Here is a 17,805-nt window from a genome sequence, read left to right on the forward strand (position 1 = left end):
TAAAATGTTCATACTATTCATACTACCCAAAGCAATCTACATATTTAATGCAATCCCTGTCAAAATACCTATGACATTTTTCACAGAACTAGAACCAATCACCCTAAAATTTATATGGAACCACAAAAGACCCTGAATAATAGCCAAAACAATGTTGAGAAAAATGAACAAATCTAGAAGGATCACACTCCCTCACTTCAGACTATACTACAGAGCTATAGTAATCAAAACAGCATGGTACTGGCACAAAAACAGATATATAGGTCAATGAAACAGAATAGAGAGCCCAGAAATAAACCCACACACTTATGGTCAATTAATCTATGACAAAGGAGGCAAGCAAATGGAGAAAAGACAGTCTCTTCAAGAAGTGGTGCTGAGAAAACTGGACAGCTACATGTAAAAGAATGAAATTAGAACATTTCCTCACACCATATACATAAATAAAATCAAAATGGATTAAAGAGAATAGTAGCAATATTTTTTTGGATATGTCTCCTAAGGAAAAAGAAACAAAAGCAAAAATAAACATATGGGGTCTAATTCAGACTTAAAAGCTTTTGCACAGCAAAGGAAACCACTGACAAAACAAAAATACAACCTACAGAATGGGAGAAAATATTTGCAAATGATATGACCAATAAGGGGTTAGTATCCAAAATATATAAACAATTCATACAACTCAATATCCAAAAAACAAACCACATTAAAAAATGGGCAGAAGACCTGAATAGACATTTTTCCAAAGAAGACATACAGATGGTAAGCAGGCACATGAAAATATGCTCAACATTGCTAATTATTAGAGAAATGCAAATCAAAGCCACAATGAAATATCACCTCACACCTGTCAGAATGGCTATCATCAGAAAGTCTACAAATAATAAATGTTGGTGAGGATATGGAGAGAAGGGAACATTTGTACACTGCTGGTGGAATGTAAATTGGTGCATCCACTATGGAAAACAGTACGAGTTTCCTCAAAAAATTAAAAATAGACTACCATATGATCCAGCAATTCCACTGGTGGATATATATCCAAAGAAAATGAAAACACTGATTTGAAAAGATACATGCATCCCAATGTTTATAGCAGCATTATTTATAATAGCCAAGATATGGAATCAACCTAAGTGTCCATTAACAAATGATAATGAAGAAGTGGTATACACACACACACACACACACACACACACACACACACACACAATGGAATATTACTTAGCCATAAAAAAGAATGAAATTCTGCCATTTGCAACAACATGGATGGACCCAGAAAATATTATTCCTAGTGAAATAAGTCAGAGAGAAAGGCAAATACTCTATGTTATCACTTATATGTAGAATCTAAAAAATAAAAGAAACAAATGTATATAACAAAACAGAGACACTCACAGATATAGAAAACAAAAACTTGTGTTTTTCAGAGGAGAGGGGAAAAGGGGAGAGGCAAGATAGGGGTATGGGATTAAGAGACAAACTACTATGTATAAAATAAATAAGCAACAAGGATATATTGTACAGCACAGGGAGTATAGCCATTACTTTGTAATAACTTTAAATGGAGTTATTTAAATAATCTATAAAATTATAGATTAATCTATAAGATTATTTAGATTAGTAGTTAGTTAAATAATCTCTAAAAATATTGAAATATTACCTCACACCTGTCAGAATGGCTATCATCAAAAAGTCTACAAATGATAAATGTTGGTGGGGATGTGGAGAGAAGGGAAGTTTTGTACACTGTTGGTGGAATGTAAATTGGTGCATCCACTATGGAAAACACTACGGAGGTTCCTCAAAAAACTAAAAGTAGAACTACCATATGATCCAGCAATTATGTTGTACACCTGAAACTAATATAATAGAGTAAGTCCCCTGCATACGAACCTTCAAGTTGCAAAATTTCAAAGATGCGAACGTGCGTTCGCATGTCCAATCATGTAAGTTAGTTCACATGTCTGGTGTACTTTGTCATGTGTGTGCATCCTCTACAGGTGGTTGTGCTTTTGTGTACTTTACTGTACAGTACTGTGTAGAACACCGTAGTACAGTATCTTTATTTCAAACCCAGGATTCCGGAAGCAAGTGTAAAACCAGCGGTGATGTAGCTGGTACTACTGTACTTTTCAAGGTACTGTACTGTAAGATTAAAAATGTTTTCTTATTTTTTGTGTTTCTTTGCTTTTATGTATTATTTGTGTGAAAAGTATTATAAACCTATTACAGTACAGTACTATCTAGTCAATTGTGTTAGTTGGGTACCTAGGCTAACTTTGTTGGACTTACAAACAAATTGGACTTATGAACTCACTCTCAGAACGGAACAGGTTCATATGTAGGGGACTTACTGTATTGTAAATCGACTATATTTCAATTTTTAAAAATCTGCAGTGGAAGACACCATAAACAAAGTAAAAAAGACAGATGGTTGAAATGTTTATTTATGGTATCTTTTAAGTACAGATTTTTAACAATTGTGGTGAAATATATGTAAGGTAAAATACAGTGAACATTTGGATGAATACCCTGTGTAGTTAGACAATGGAATGCCAAATAGCAGTTAAAATGAATGAACTAGGATGCTTGTAAGGGGGAATCAAATGATCAGCCATGAAGTTCAGGTTGGATAGGGAAGGAAGAGAGATGAGGAAGGACCTGCTGATGAGGAAAACAGAGATCAAGAGACTGGAAATTTCTATGGCTTTATCTCAAAACCTAATATCGAGTGAAAAAAAAATCACCAAAAGATAGTCACAGTATAATATCATGTATGTATATTTTCAAACCCATAAATCAATACTATATATGATTTGTGGATACATTTATATATAAGTAAAGTATAAAACCAGGATGGAAATGATAAGTAATAATTTTCACATTATTCTCTGTGTTCTTCTGCATATATGAAATATTTCCTAATTAAAAAAAATAAGTGCCTAAGCTACAGGCGCAAGGTCCATGAAGAAAACTGGGGAAGTAGAATCAAATGCCCACGTGACAAAGTTGAAAGGACAATTCATCCTCTGAGACTTGGAGGGAAGGAGTAAAAATAAATGCAGAAAGTGACTGGTTTGGAAATAGGAATGTAGGAGTTGAGAAAGGTCTTGTCTGATAGCCTCGATTTACTTACATGAGTAGGAAGGAGGGCCACCTGTAAACTGAGAGAAGGGAGGGGTTGAGGAGGGTCTTTGAGGAGAATATCAAAGGTCACTGAGGATAATATGAGAAGGGGCTGGCTAAGGGCCAGTAAAAAGATTACTGGACAGCACCAAAGGCACAACTGAGGTAAGATACCATGAGTGGGTCCAATCCTCACCCACATTGAATGCCTGAAGTAGCACATGCACAGATGAAGAAGTCATAGGTACCATCCAATGTCTAGGTTAGATATTACATGCAAGGGGAGGAACAGTTGAGTGCATCCAGGATGCTAGTGAGAGAGCGGGTCAGATGATCAACTATGAGATTAGGCTGATTGGGGAAGGCAGAGCAGCTAGAAAGGAACTTCTGTGTAGCAGGAAAGCAGACAGGAAACAGAGGACTGGAAGTACCTATGAGGTCAAAGGGCAGGTGAGAGGATGTGAAAGATGGAAGATGCTGGGGTCAGAAGGTAGACTTTTGGAGCAGCACTCCTTTGGACTATTGTGGCAGTACTTTTCCCTAGGGGTAACTTTTTGTATCTCTGCAACAAGGAATCACTTGATAAAGCTTGTTGCCTCCAATTCTTCTAGGATAATCAATTGAATAGTTGAGGTTAACTACAGAGGGACAGTCAGATCAATAAGGCTCAGTGTTCAATTCAACTGAACTATAGCAATACATAGTTGATAACCCGGTGTTCAATTAGGTATTTATCAGAGGCAAATTTGGGTGCTAATTAATTAAGCCTTGAGAAAACAGGCAGACATGTGCAGTCACTAGGAAATTAGTGTGTGGACCAGGTCTCTAAATTATGATAAATGCCTTACCTTTGTAGAGGATGGCTCAGGAACAAGGTTGGGCGGAATTTTACAGATAAAATAATAATAGATTCACTATCAAACATTAATAGGAATAAAGCAAGTCCTGGGAGTATGATCCACCGGGGAATATGTCATCCCAGCTGCCTCTTTGCTCTCTTAATTCCCATGGCAACCCATCCTAAACCAGAATTTGGTGCTACAGAAGCAACCCAGAGGAAACGGTGGGACATAATTGCTCTACTGTGATGCAGGAAGTTCAGTAACAGGTCTTAGGGGTGCTTTAGGGCTACTCAAGATTTGTTTTAATCAGATATGGTAAGACACACAGACGTGGAAATGACTGTCGTGAAGGAAGGTATATATTGTAAATACCAATCCCAAGAAACAGGAGGCACAGCACACCATGTAGGGCCTCAGAAGGAAGCACCAGAGTCTGTCAGGAGACAGAGGTAGTGAAGGGAAAACAGAGGTAAGAGTCTTTATTGTGTTTTCTGTGGGAAGGAATGGATGAGACAGGGTAAGCAGGTTTAGGATTGGCTATTTTGAGCAATTTCAGTGGGCTCTGGGCATAAGTACTGTCTTGTTGTCTAGCACCTGATCTTGGGGTGATTAGGGCAGGTAGATAGTGGCCCAGTGTGACAACCCATAAAGCAGGTGGCTGGGGGTATGGGCTCTGGATTGGTTGGTTTGCATACGAAGGCATTCCTAGGAGAGCTGTTTACTATCTCTAGGAGTTAACCGTGGGGAGGGGCATCCCTCCAAGGTAAGCAAGGCCCTAGATATTAAAGCATCACATTACAGAAAGTCAAAGACAAGGGTAATACAATGGGCTATCTAGAGTGACCACACAGGATTGAAAACATATGTGTCTAGTGGATCAACAGAGAGGTCTCTCCTTCCCGATTTCCAAAGTGGAACTGCCATAGCGGAGAAGTTACAAATTGTAAGGAGAAGTTACAAAATGTAGTAACATTCATGAATCTCTCAGGTTTAATTAGTAGTATATCTCACATTAATGAAGTTTAATGAAAATAAGCCATGCTTACACAGGCAAGTATTTTGGTCCCATATTCTCAATGAAATACATAGAACATCAAAGAGCATTATAAACCCAGAAAGTATGAGTCATGTAACTTATCCTTATTGCCACTAGATGACACTGTAGCTTATTGCTTTTGTGATTGTCAAAAGATGCCTGCTCAGAATTCAGTTAAGATCTTTAAATAAAACATAGGTCTTTGCAACTAGTTTTTATTAATTCAAGAATCTGATGGCTTTCAGAAGATGCGGTCAAACATGCTGCACCTTCCAAAGCTCCTAGAATTAGAGCTTTGCCCAAATCTCTGAAACTGTATAGAAAATTGTGTGCATGCCCACACACGTGTGCATTTTCCTACGGGGAGGGTCCACAGCTCTCATTAGAATTTAGAGCTCTCTATAACCGCCATCACATGCCAAGAAAGAAGTGAAGCACCACTGCACCAATCCCCACTTAACCACACCTGAGTTCATCTCTATGATTTCTAAAAACTAATTAAAGATAGAAACAAAATAGCTTCTCAGATAACACTTTCTGACACTTAAAAATGTTTTCTTCTCAATTTGTGAGAAAGGAACAAAAACTGTTTTTTATGACCATGGGTGGATGGTAGTGAGTTATAGCCGAGCTGCAAAGCTAGACAGAATGACTGCAAAGTCAGGCAGAGACCTGGGCAGTGAGTAAGGGGACACTGCGAAGCATCTGCTGTTTTTTATGAATAGACACAGAGATGTGAAGCAAGAAAATATATCAGACACTGAGGCAACCTGCCTGAGACCAAGGTCCTAAGTGAAATTTCCATCCAAGGGGTGCGGGGGACAATTTCATTCAGAAAAATGGGCAATGGAGAAGGAAGGCATGTAACCATTTTTAAAACAGTCAAGCTCTGGTATTCAAAGGTATGACTTTATCAGTAACTGCCTTTAGCTTTTTTCTCAAGGCCCTATTTTCATATGGTAGCAGAAAAAATCATAACAATTTGAAGTAATACATCTCTTTTTATTTTTTTAATTGACTTCAACAATTTTTTTTTTATGAATTTTTTCTTTTTTTTTTAAATTTATGGCTGTGTTGGGTCTTCGTTTCTGTGCGAGGGCTTTCTCTAGTTGCGGCAAGCGGGGGCCACTCTTCATCGCGGTGCGCAGGCCTCTCACTATCGCGGCCTCTCCTGTTGCGGAGCACAGGCTCCAGACACGCAGGCTCAGTAGTTGTGGCTTACGGGCCCAGTTGCTCCGCGGCATGTGGGATCTTCCCAGACCAGGGCTCGAACCCGTGTGCCCTGCATTGGCAGGCGGATTCCCAACCACTGCGCCACCAGGGAAGCCCCAGTAATACATCTCCTTTAAAACGTACTGAGTTTGGGGTAAATACTGTAAGCTCAGTGGGGCTTATGTCTCCAGTCCTGACATCAGGGGAGCGGGCACCCTGTCCACGCTGGACTGTCTGCTGGTGTCTGCTGTTGGTGGAAGTCATCATGCATTCTCTGAGCAGGGGTTGTGCGTGACTGTAGCTCCAGGGAGCTTATGACTGTTTCTGCCTCTCAACCCCACCTCAACTCTTACTGATGCTGTTGATCCTCTAACACTTAGCCACATCTTCCAGCTGGTTCCTCCAGAGAGATCTGTACCTTCTCAGTTCTAATCATAGTAGTTCTGTGCTTTAATTCTCTGGTACATAATAGGCACCCAAAGAGTATTTGCTGATTAAGTAACACCAAAGAATCCTTGCTTTGCCCTTCCTCCATTTATCGCTCCCTTCCATCTTTCTCCCTGCTACCAGCCATGACAGCATGGCCTCACCTACTCACCTTATCAATACACGGTTCCTATCAAACTGAAGAGAACTTATGGTTCCAACTGTTAAAAAAGTGAAAATTTTCTGCTTTGTTACTATGAGATTTATTTTTTTATTTTATTTTTTTTTTAAAGATAGTAGTCATCTTTTCTTTTTTTAAATTTATTTATTTATTTATTTTTGGCTGTGTTGGGTCTTCATTTCTGGGCGAGGGCTTTCTCTAGTTGCGGCAAGTGGGGGCCACTCTTCATCGCGGTGCGTGGGCCTCTCACTGTCGCGGCCTCTCCTGTTGCGGAGCACAGGCTCCAGATGCGCAGGCTCAGCAGTTGTGGCTCACGGGCCCAGTTGCTCCACGGCATGTGGGATCTTCCCAGACCAGGGCTCGAACCCGTGTCCCCTGCATTGGCAGGCAGATTCTCAACCACTGCACCACCAGGGAAGCCCTGAGATTTATTTTGAGAGCTGAAGGAAACCTATACTGTAAGTACTGTTATTATTTTGCAGATAAGAAAGTTGAGGCTTCAAGAGTTTACGTAACTTCCCCAGGGTCACAAAGCTAAGTGATAAAGACAGGATTTAAACCTAAGCACATCTGTCTTGAGAGCTGGAGCTTTTAGCCCTTCTGCACTAAACTATTATTTTTGTGTTCGCTGTCTCTTTCAGATACAATGACAGTGGCTATGTTGAAGATGTTGAAGTAAATTTCATAGTGTGGGAAATACATGGCAGGGATGATTATAGCTTTAACAACACTATGAAGAAGGTATGACATTTTGGATTTAAATAGAATTTAGCATGCAATTAGACAAGTCTTTCCATTTTAAATCTATATATAAATTATCTAAGGAAAACAGAACCAGTCAACTATAGGTAGGAAAAGAAAATATGACCTCTCTATTGAATTCTATGACTATGAAAATTCATTTATGAAAAAAGAAATCACTGTCCTATAGAACGGACTTAAAGGGGTCAGAAAAGATAATGTTTATAGTAGGATGATGCAATTATTGATTCATATTTTATTTTCTCTCCACATTGTATTTAATGTTTGATTATTTATGGGCCTGGATTTCGCTCTCAGACATTCATCACATTTGTGCTAAATCAAATGGACACACTCTAGGCTTCATCTCACTTTGACTGCTTTGCAGCATTTGACCCACTGACCGTGGCTTCACTTTCCCCACACTCTCCTGGTTTTCCTTCATCCTCCATGACTGGTCATTCTCAGCCTCCACAGTGAATCCCCTTTATTCTTCCTGCTCACTTTGCAGGCCACAGCAGAAAGGCCTTCCTACTCCAAATCACCACACTTCACTCCCGTCCCTTCTACGTGGGGCTTTTTGCCCTTGAGGGCCTCCCATCATGATGGAGCCTCTCTAGAAGTTACCAGCATTGATTCCTGAGATTTGTCAGAGATCTCATACAAAACCAGGGATGACTCCTTCCAAAATAACTTTCTCATCTACCAGAGACCTTAATTCTCCAAGAAGTAGAACCTACGCAGGTGACAACAAAGAGACCTGAATTCCACCTGCTACTCCCCTCCACATTACTGCAATTATGTGACCAAACAAATCCACCCCATCACACGTTCCTGCCTCATTCACAACTAAGTCGGACCATGTGACTGATTCTTATCACTGGAGTATGAGCAGAAGTTATATGTGTCCAGGATGAAGTCCTTAAGAACTTCACATGCACCTCCATGCTTCCCATCTTCCTTCACATGTCAATATATTACAGCAATGATTAAAGATGGAGTAGATGTGAACTGGATGAAGGGGATAAGGGACTTCAAGAAGCCACTAGATTTTAAAAGTCTGAGTTTTTAATCTACTTTTTTGAGGAGAGTCATCCATAGGAGCCATTTAACCAGGGACATCTGCATTGGATTATGTGTGATCAAGAATTAAAATTTAATGTGTAAAACCCCTGAGGGTTGGAGTTATTATTGCAGTGAAGCCGACCAATATAGCTCCTCCTATTAAAATTACATTTAAATGCAAACATTTCAGTCTCTGAACTCTTTAGCTCTCTCTTTCCCATTACTCCTCTGCCTATTTTTCTCACACAATCTAGATATCTCTAGATATCTAGAGAAACCCTCTGCTTCTCCCATTTTTCTTCTCTTCATTTCCTGTCTAACTTGAGCTCCACAGTTCGGTCCTTCAGCTATTGTCTTCCCAATGCCTATATGTCACTTTCCCCGGTATTGTTCTTGTTTAGTGTTATGCAACTTTAAACATTAATCTTTCTGCCTTATCCATGCCTATATCTGAGCTACTAATCACTTCTAGAAAAAAAATTAAAATTGCAATAACTGGAAGTATGAACTAAACTATTGGGAGTGATGACTGAAAAGAGAATTAGCCATCTAGAAGAGAGATCAGAGGGAAATATCCAGAATTACACATAGAGAGATAAACTGATTTAAAATATAGAAAAAGAACATAAAGGAGATCCAAAGCTAAGATCTAAGAACTGGAGTCCTAAAAAAAGAGAAGAGAGAGTATTGGTCAGAAGCAACATTTTCCAAAACTGGTGAAAGACATCAAGGCACAGAAAAAGTAATCTGCATCCAAAAACGTCACAGTAAAATTTCCAAAATCAAAAACAAAGAGAAAAATCTTTAAAGTATTCAGAGCAAAAAAGATAAGTTACCTTCAAAAAAGTAACTATAAGGTTTAAAGCTTATTTCTCAATAGAAATAATAAAAACCAGAAGTCTTTGAAGAAAAATATTTTTAAGTTACTGAAAGAAAATAATTTCCAAACCTAAAATTCTGAATACAATAGAAATCGCATTAAAAAAAATGAAAGTGAACGACAGATAATGTCTTACAAGATACATGAAATTAAAAGAGGAAAACATTTTAAGTAAAAAAGAAATGAAGGATGAAATAAAAATGATTGGAGAGAAAGTGACAAATATTGAGGACAGGCAAAGAATAAATGGAATTCCTGAAAAAAGAGAACCAAGGCAAAGGAACAAAACAAATACTAATAACTCAACAAAACACAACCACCCCCCCCAAAAAAAATTTCAAACTTCTTATTGAAAGAACATACCATATACTTCAGAATATCAAATCAGAATAGCCAACCCATGTGGGCATATAGGCAAAAAAGCAAGAAATTTATAAGGAAAATTAAATTAGCATCAGACATTTTATAGCAGTGTTGTATGCCAGGAGAAAGTGGAGTCAAATATTTAAGATACTAAAGGAAAATAAATACAAGCCAAGGATTTTATATCCGGCAAAACTGATTACACTGTAAATGGCACAAACTGCTATCAGTATGTAGAAAGCTCCGATAATATTGTTTCCAAGAGCCCTTCCTGAATAATTTACTAAGTAAGAAGCTTCAGAAAACCAAAAATATTAAAGAGATATCAACATAAGGACTAGGAGGAAGCATTATAACATAGTATATAGTTACTTACAGGACTAAAACAAAATGAGGGTTAAATGGGTTAGAATGTAATATATAATGGGTGTATTCTCAGACAATGTAGATCTAGTACAATTATAAAATATGATAGGAGAATGTGAAGAGCATATACAAGGGGAAAATATAAGTGCTTTCAGTAATCATGACACTGGTGATAATATTTGTATTGTTTTTCTAAAGTTTTGAGGTGTATAATGTGAGATAAAACAAATATGTAATAATGACATTTTCTAATACTACCATTCCTCACCAAGTGTTCTGTTGTAAAAGCAAGAAGATACATATGTTAAGATAGAAGAAGTTAGACAAAAATCTTGAATTCTAATAAGACTCAATATGAACTCATGAGGTATTGGATATTGCTCTGGATATAAATTTATTAATCAAATAGAGAGATAGATAAAATTTTCCTATTCTGACCATTAAAATCCTTAGAAACATAACTAATCAGTAACTGAAAGTATCCTTAGTAGCCAGATTGTTGTTTTGAAATACCGTTTCCCACTAGACGTACTGGGCATTCTTAGATAACTTGCTGATTCCATGCCTGAAGGAAGAAATGTACAAGATGAGCCTAGAATAGTTTGGCATACCCAATAGCAAGGAAGTATCAAGGACTGTTAGAGTCATTTAAAAGTAATCAGAAATCGGGCTTCCCTGGTGGCGCAGTGGTTAAGAATCTGCCTGCCAATGCAAGGGACACAGGTTCGAGCCCTGGTCCGAGAAGATCCCACATGCCACGGAGAAACTAAGCCTGTGTGCCACAACTACTGAGCCTGAATTCTAGAGCCTGTGAGCCACAGCTACTGAGCCTGCATGCCTAGAGCCCATGCTCCACAACAAGAGAAGCCAGCGCACCGCAACGAAGAGTAGCCCCCACTCGTCACAACTAGAGAAAGCCTGCACGTAGCAACGAAGTCCCAACACAGCCAAAAATAAACTAAATTAATTAAAAATAAATAAAAGTAATCAGAAATCAACATCAAGAGGTTTCTACTGGCCAAAGATGGGACAGTTTGAGCTTCGTGGAGAATAATTATTGCAATGGGGTAAAACTCATTAAATATATTAAATCAATGAATTCATGATGATTTTTTTTAAAAATCACCTTTATAGAATGAGAGGAAACCAATTCCTTATTTTGAAAACTGGTAAATAAAGAGAAACAAAGATTTATCCTATTTTCTTCAAATGAACTCTACCAATGGACAACCCAAACAGTAGATGAGGGGAAGCATCTCTTTATAAAATTATTCCAGTTGACAAATGAAAAAATAGAATTGAAATATCACCATTTTATAATCCAAATAATAGAGGTTATTATAAACAAATTTATATCAACAAATTTGGCAATGGACAAGTGGATAAAATGGACAAATGCCTTGAAATATACACCAAAATTTCTTGTATTCCCCCCCTCCAAAAAACAGAAAACTCTAATCTCAGATGGCTTTCCTGATGAAGTCTACCAAATATTTAAGAAAAATTTTACTTCAGCTTTATAAAAACTCTTCCAGAGTATAAGGGTGGGAGGAAACACTTTCAATTCATTTTGTGAATCCAGGAGGACCTGATGAGGACCTTAAGAGAAGAGAATGATGAGCCAATCTGACTCATAACCATAGATACAAAACACCTGAACAAAATTCTAGCAAATCAAATACAGCAACTTATTAAAAAATAATCCAGGTCTTCCCTGGTGGCCCAGTGGTTAAGAATCCGCCTGCCAATGCAGGGTCACGGGTTCGAGCCCTGGCCCGGGAAGATCCCACATGTCGCGGAGCAGCTAAGCCTATGCGCCACGACTACTGAGCCTGCACTCTAGAGCCCACAAGCCACAACTACTGAAGCCTGCGTGCCTAGAGCCCGTGCTCTGAAACAAGAGAAGCCACGATAATAAGTCTGTGCACTGCAAGGAAGAGTAACCCCAACTCGCCACAACTAGAGAAAGCCCGCGCACAGCAACGAAGACCCAACACAGCCAAAAATAAAAACAAATAAATGTAATAATAATAATAATCCATCCAGGCCAAGTTTTCTTTATTTCATAAATTAAGGTTTGGGGATATCATTTGAAAATCAAAGTAATCCACTATATTAACAGTATAAAGAAGAAAAGGCATAAGATTATTACAACAGTTGATGAAAAGTCATCTGATTAAAAATTTATCACCCATACATAACATTATTTTTAAAATAAACCTTAGAAAATTATAAATAAATGGTAACTTCCTTAACCTAACAAAATGTCGTCACAAAAAACCTGCATAAAACATCATACTTAATGGTGAAAATGTGAAAGCCTTCCCTCTGAAATCAGGAATGAAACAAGGAAGCATGTTCTAACCATTTCTATACAACATTGTTCCTGATGTCTGTAATAAGGTAAACAATAAACAATACAAATAATTTAAAAGTATAAGGATTGGAAAGGAAGAAATAAAACTCATATTCACAGATAACATGACTGTTCATCTGAAACAAAGTTAATAAGTGAGTTTAAGAAGTTCTCTCTGTACAAGGTCAATATACAAAAGTCCATTGTTTTTCTGTATGTCAGCAAACATTTAAATAATTTAAAAATTAGATATATAATTTTCAACAGCACTAAACTATATTAAATACTTAGAAATAAATTGATATACAAAACATATATATATAAAATCTTTCTATATATATAAAACCTTTTGACAGAGTGGTTGTTTGCACGAAGCTCAGACATGGAAGTCAATGACTGAGCTTAACAAGCGCCTCCCATTAGAAGAAGCCTGGGGACCTGAGGTAAGAAAAATATTACCTTGCAAATTGTTTATTTATAATAACTAACTTGGCGTTTTAGTATTAAGTAGTTAATGGAAACACTTTGGGTTTAAATTTGATTTTGTAAATCAAATCCAATTTTCCTATTGGATTATATTATGATTTCTAAAATGCTTCATCTTAATTCTATTTGATCTTCTGTTGCCCCTGCATTACTAACAATTTTGTTTTAATTTTCTCTTCTGCAAATCTGTTTGCAGATTATTAAATATCTGACAAACATGTTAAAGCATTGAGGCTGAGTCTTTCTAAAGAATGCCTGAAGTTTCAATCTTGTGTAACTAAAAGATCATTTCTGAATGCCAGTTATCAAGCCTATACCGTTTTCAAGTAAATTGTCTTAAATTGAAATTAATTTATGTTATTTGGCAAATCAAATCATATCTCATGAATAAAATGTGACATATAAGGTACTTCAGTCTGTAAAATGTAAACCCTACAATAAGAATGTTATTTCACTTCTACGTCAGAACCTATACATGTCAAGATAGAGATATATACAAACGATATGTATCTCCCTCTGTATTCCCAACTCCAAACCATCCATTTTCCAACCACCACTCCCTATCTTCCTAGTAACATAATTCTAGGAGCTTTACTCCAACAATCCTTTGAACAGTTCTTCCAGCTCAACATAACCTTCAATTCATTGATCCTACCACCCTCACCCCACCCCCCGGTTCTCTTTTCCCTCTTTATCCAGCTTAAATTCCACTGTCAATAGTCATATCGCTCTATTAATATGACCCTCAATTCTTTTGCCCCCCCCCACTTCTTTATGCTGTATAGCTAAATCACGACCTTAGTTAAGTTCAACTGTCCACCTTAGCATCTGACTGTGGCCAGAGAAAAACATACCCATGCTGACTTGTTTCACTTTCATCTCATGATTAAAATGGTCCCATAATACTGCCCAACAAATATTTCTTTGCCTCATTCTCTCCTCCCCTCTCATAAATAGTTATTGCATGCTTTCTCCTCTTCCCCCATCCTCGTTCTTATCTAATAAACTTGCTTTCTACTTTATCAAGAAAATTAAGGTAGTTATTAAACATGGGCAAGACCCTTCTATCTAATTTTATTTAAAGAAGCACACATTTTTTAATGTGCAACATGTTGCCATATTGTTTTTAATATTTTGACAACTAAAATTCCTTATAACTAGTTTCCCTTGTAATGCAACCTATTTTATGTTATTATTTTTAAAAACATTATTCTGAGAGGGGCCCATAGTAGTCCATAGGCTTCACCAGATTGCCAAAGGGGCCCATATAAAAATAAAATACAACTTTATATATATTTTTAAATCTATTTTTATATATTTATACACACTCACTATGAGGTTATGAACCCCTGATATAGGTATAAAAAGAAAAGGACTAAATCTTGGGTCATTTCAGTATTTAGAGATGGGGGAAATGAGGAGAGGCAAAGGAGGTGAAAAAGGAATAATCCAAGAAGCAAGAGAAGATCCAGGCAAGTATGAAGTTTTGGACCTCATGTAAAGCAAGTCTCACCAGAAGGAGGGAGGGATCAAGTGTGTTAAATTCACTACTTAAATAGGTCAACTATGATGAGGATTGAAACTTGATCATTTACTTCAGCAGCATGGAGGTAACAGGTAACCTTGACAGGATCAGTTTTCGTAGGATAGTGAGAGACAAAACCTTACTGAAGTGGGTTTAATTAGTATGGAAAAAAAGAACTCAAAGCAGCAAGAATAGACATCTCTGCAGAGGAGTTTTGCAGTAAGGAGAGAAATAGTGTAGTGTCGGGAGAGCAATGGGTTGAAGAAAGGGTCTTTTTTTTTTTTTTAATAATTGAGAAAAAATAACCACATGTTTACTGATGGGAATATTCCAACAAACAAGAAAACTGATGATGCTTCAAACTTAACATGTCTGAAACTGAGTTTCTGATATCCATCCTCCAAACATACTCCCCCAACATTCTTCCCCACCTCAGTTAATAAAAATTCCATCCTCCCAGTTTGCTCAGGATAAAAGCTAAATGTCATCTTATGCTCCACATTTGGTCTTTCAGCAAATCTTGCTGGCTCTTTCTTCAAAGTATATTCTGAATTTGGTCACCCTGTGCCACCCTAACTGCCACCACAGTGTTTCAAGCCACCATCACCAACCATCTGGGTTATAACCATAGCATCCTAAATGGTTTCCCTGCTTCAGGCTTGCCCGCCATGAACCTATCCACAACACAGCACCAAGACTGATCCTCCTAAGACATAAATCAGAGCGTGCCACTCTTCTGCTCAAAACCATGCGATGGTTCCCATGTCACTTAGAGTTATGACAAAGCCAGCAGGACTCACTGCACCCCATCCCCACCGCACCCCCATCATGACGAGCTAATGCCTTTCTTCAGGTCTTTACTTAAAAATCAATTGGTCAATGAAGACTTCCCCGGCCACTCTACCGAAAAAGTTAAACATCACCCCGTGACAGTTGCTATCTCCCTTGCCTATTTTCTTTAATGTCATTAGCATTTATAACTCTCTAACACATTATATAGTCTATTTATTTATCCTATTTATTATCTGGCTCCCCAACTAAAATGTAGGCTCCATAAGGGGAGGGAATTTTGTTTGTTTTGTTCACTGGTGTATCCCTAGCATCTAACCCATTACGGGTGCTCAATAAATATTTGTGGAACTAATTCATTAATTATAGGTCACCCACCTATTACAAAGAGTATTATTCTGCTATTTAAAAAATCATAAGGAAGTAAACTAGTAAAGGAATCCGTTAAAAACAAAACTTACCCTCTAACTTCTTGTTGAAGGACATCCAAGAATCTGGGGTTGAGGGTAAATGTAAGTGACCTTCTTACTCAGAATCTCACAAAGGGCACCCAAATGTTATAAGATATGACAAAATAACATAGTCCTAGGAAGGAATGAGCTACCTGATAATTAACAGTCTTGGAGATTGCCTCAATCGGTATGATACAGTGCACTAGTTCTCAAATTTTAGAATCACCTCGAGGTGTCATCAGAATCACCTAGAGGACTTGCTAAAACAAATCTCTGGATCCTACCTCCAAAGTTTCTGATTCATCAGATCTGGGGCTAAGCCCCCGAATTTGCATTTCTAACAAGTTCCCAGGTGATGCTGATACTGCTGATCTGGGGACCACATTTAAGAAACATTGAAGTAGTGGCTTACATTCTATAAAGATTCTGGAGTGGCCACACCAGGCCCTAAGTGTTCAGTTCTACCATATGAGAGACAAAAAGCTCATCACTAAAAGGGTGGATTCAGTCTAGAGTCTGAATATAGTAGAAGGCAGGTACCTGCAAAGACTATTTATGTCCTAGTGAGTAAGGCTATGCTTACTGAAGAGTGTCACTGTATATTTATTCAACATGGCAATCAGAGGTGCTCTCTTCCTGAAACATATAACTGAAATGAAATAGCCTTCCAATTCTTGGAGCTGCACTGATTGCTACATAGTCCTGATTCTACAAGGATGAATGACACTTGCATAAAAATCTGTGAAGTAGCTCTAGAGACTGTAAATTCTCAAGAGAAAATCTGAAGGACTCATAAACAAAAGTGGCATTTTCACAGGTTCTTCCAAGTTACTGTTGGAGTTTGAGAAGGAAAGGGAGAATGTGGGTTATGAATGGCTAGCTACATACTTATAACTCAGGATGTGAGTTGAGTTTCTGGACATGACTGACATAGTAATCCGAGAAGTCCTTGGCTAAAGATGAATTGTATTTCTCTTTCTGACTTACTTCACTCTGTATGACAGACTCTAGGTCCATCCACCTCACTACAAATAACTCAATTTTGTTTCTTTTTATGGCTGAGTAGTATTCCATTGTATATATGTGCCACATCTTCTTTATCCATTCATCTGTCGATGGACATTTAGGTTGCTTCCTGTTCTGGCTATTGTAAATAGAAAAACAAACACCGTATGCTAACACATATATATGGAATCTAAAAAAAAAAAAAGGTTCTGAAAAACCTAGGGGCAGGACAGGAATAAAGATGCAGACATAAAGAATGGACTTGAGGACATGGGGAGGGGGAAGGGTAAGATGGGACTAAGTGAGAGAGTGGCATGGATATATACATTACTACCAAATGTAAAATAGATAGCTAGTTGGAAGCAGCCACATAGCACAGGGAGATCAGCTCAGTGCTTTGTGACCATCTAGAGGGATAGGATAGGGAGGGTGGGAGAGAGACACAAGAGGGAGGCGATATGGGGATATATGTATATGTATAGCTGATTCACTTTGTTATAAAGCAGAAACTAACACACCATTGTAAAGCAATTATACTCCAATAAAGATGTTAAAAAAAAAAAAAAGAATTGTAATTCATGAGGCCAGGGCTGATGTGTTTTCTTACAGGCTATATAGCTTGATCAAGTGGGCTTTCAACTTAAAAAGAAAAGGGAAAAACACAATAATTGGGAAAAAAAAGTCTGTTACTACAATAGGAAATATCAGGCATGACAAAAATAGGAGCAACAATCAGTGGGAATCATCTTTCACATCAGGAAATAACTAGGTAGAAAGTTGGAAACAATATAAATATTCCCAGGTGTCTATACACAAAAACTACATGTAATGATAGAAGATGAATGTGTCCTTATCAGCAATACATTGCTGTGAGGATATGTGTCCAGTTCCTGCACATATTTAGTATGTGCCACATATTCTTTCAATTAAGTTCATGGTTTCATGTATTAACTC

The 17,805-nt window shown here is 37.7% G+C and overlaps 1 protein-coding gene across 1 annotated transcript in view; it reads left to right on the forward strand.

Annotated features, from left to right (window-relative positions):
• CATSPERE (catsper channel auxiliary subunit epsilon) overlaps positions 1–17,805 on the forward strand; it is a 271,733-nt gene that overhangs the window by 234,031 nt on the left and 19,897 nt on the right. The window contains exons 18-19 of the mRNA XM_068538508.1: positions 7,465–7,564; positions 12,951–13,037. Coding sequence (XP_068394609.1) covers positions 7,465–7,564; positions 12,951–13,037 — 187 coding nt within the window. The remainder of the gene's footprint in view (positions 1–7,464; positions 7,565–12,950; positions 13,038–17,805) is intronic.

Source organism: Eschrichtius robustus, chromosome 3, assembly GCF_028021215.1.
Source record: "Eschrichtius robustus isolate mEscRob2 chromosome 3, mEscRob2.pri, whole genome shotgun sequence".
NCBI classification, from domain to species: domain Eukaryota; kingdom Metazoa; phylum Chordata; class Mammalia; order Artiodactyla; family Eschrichtiidae; genus Eschrichtius; species Eschrichtius robustus.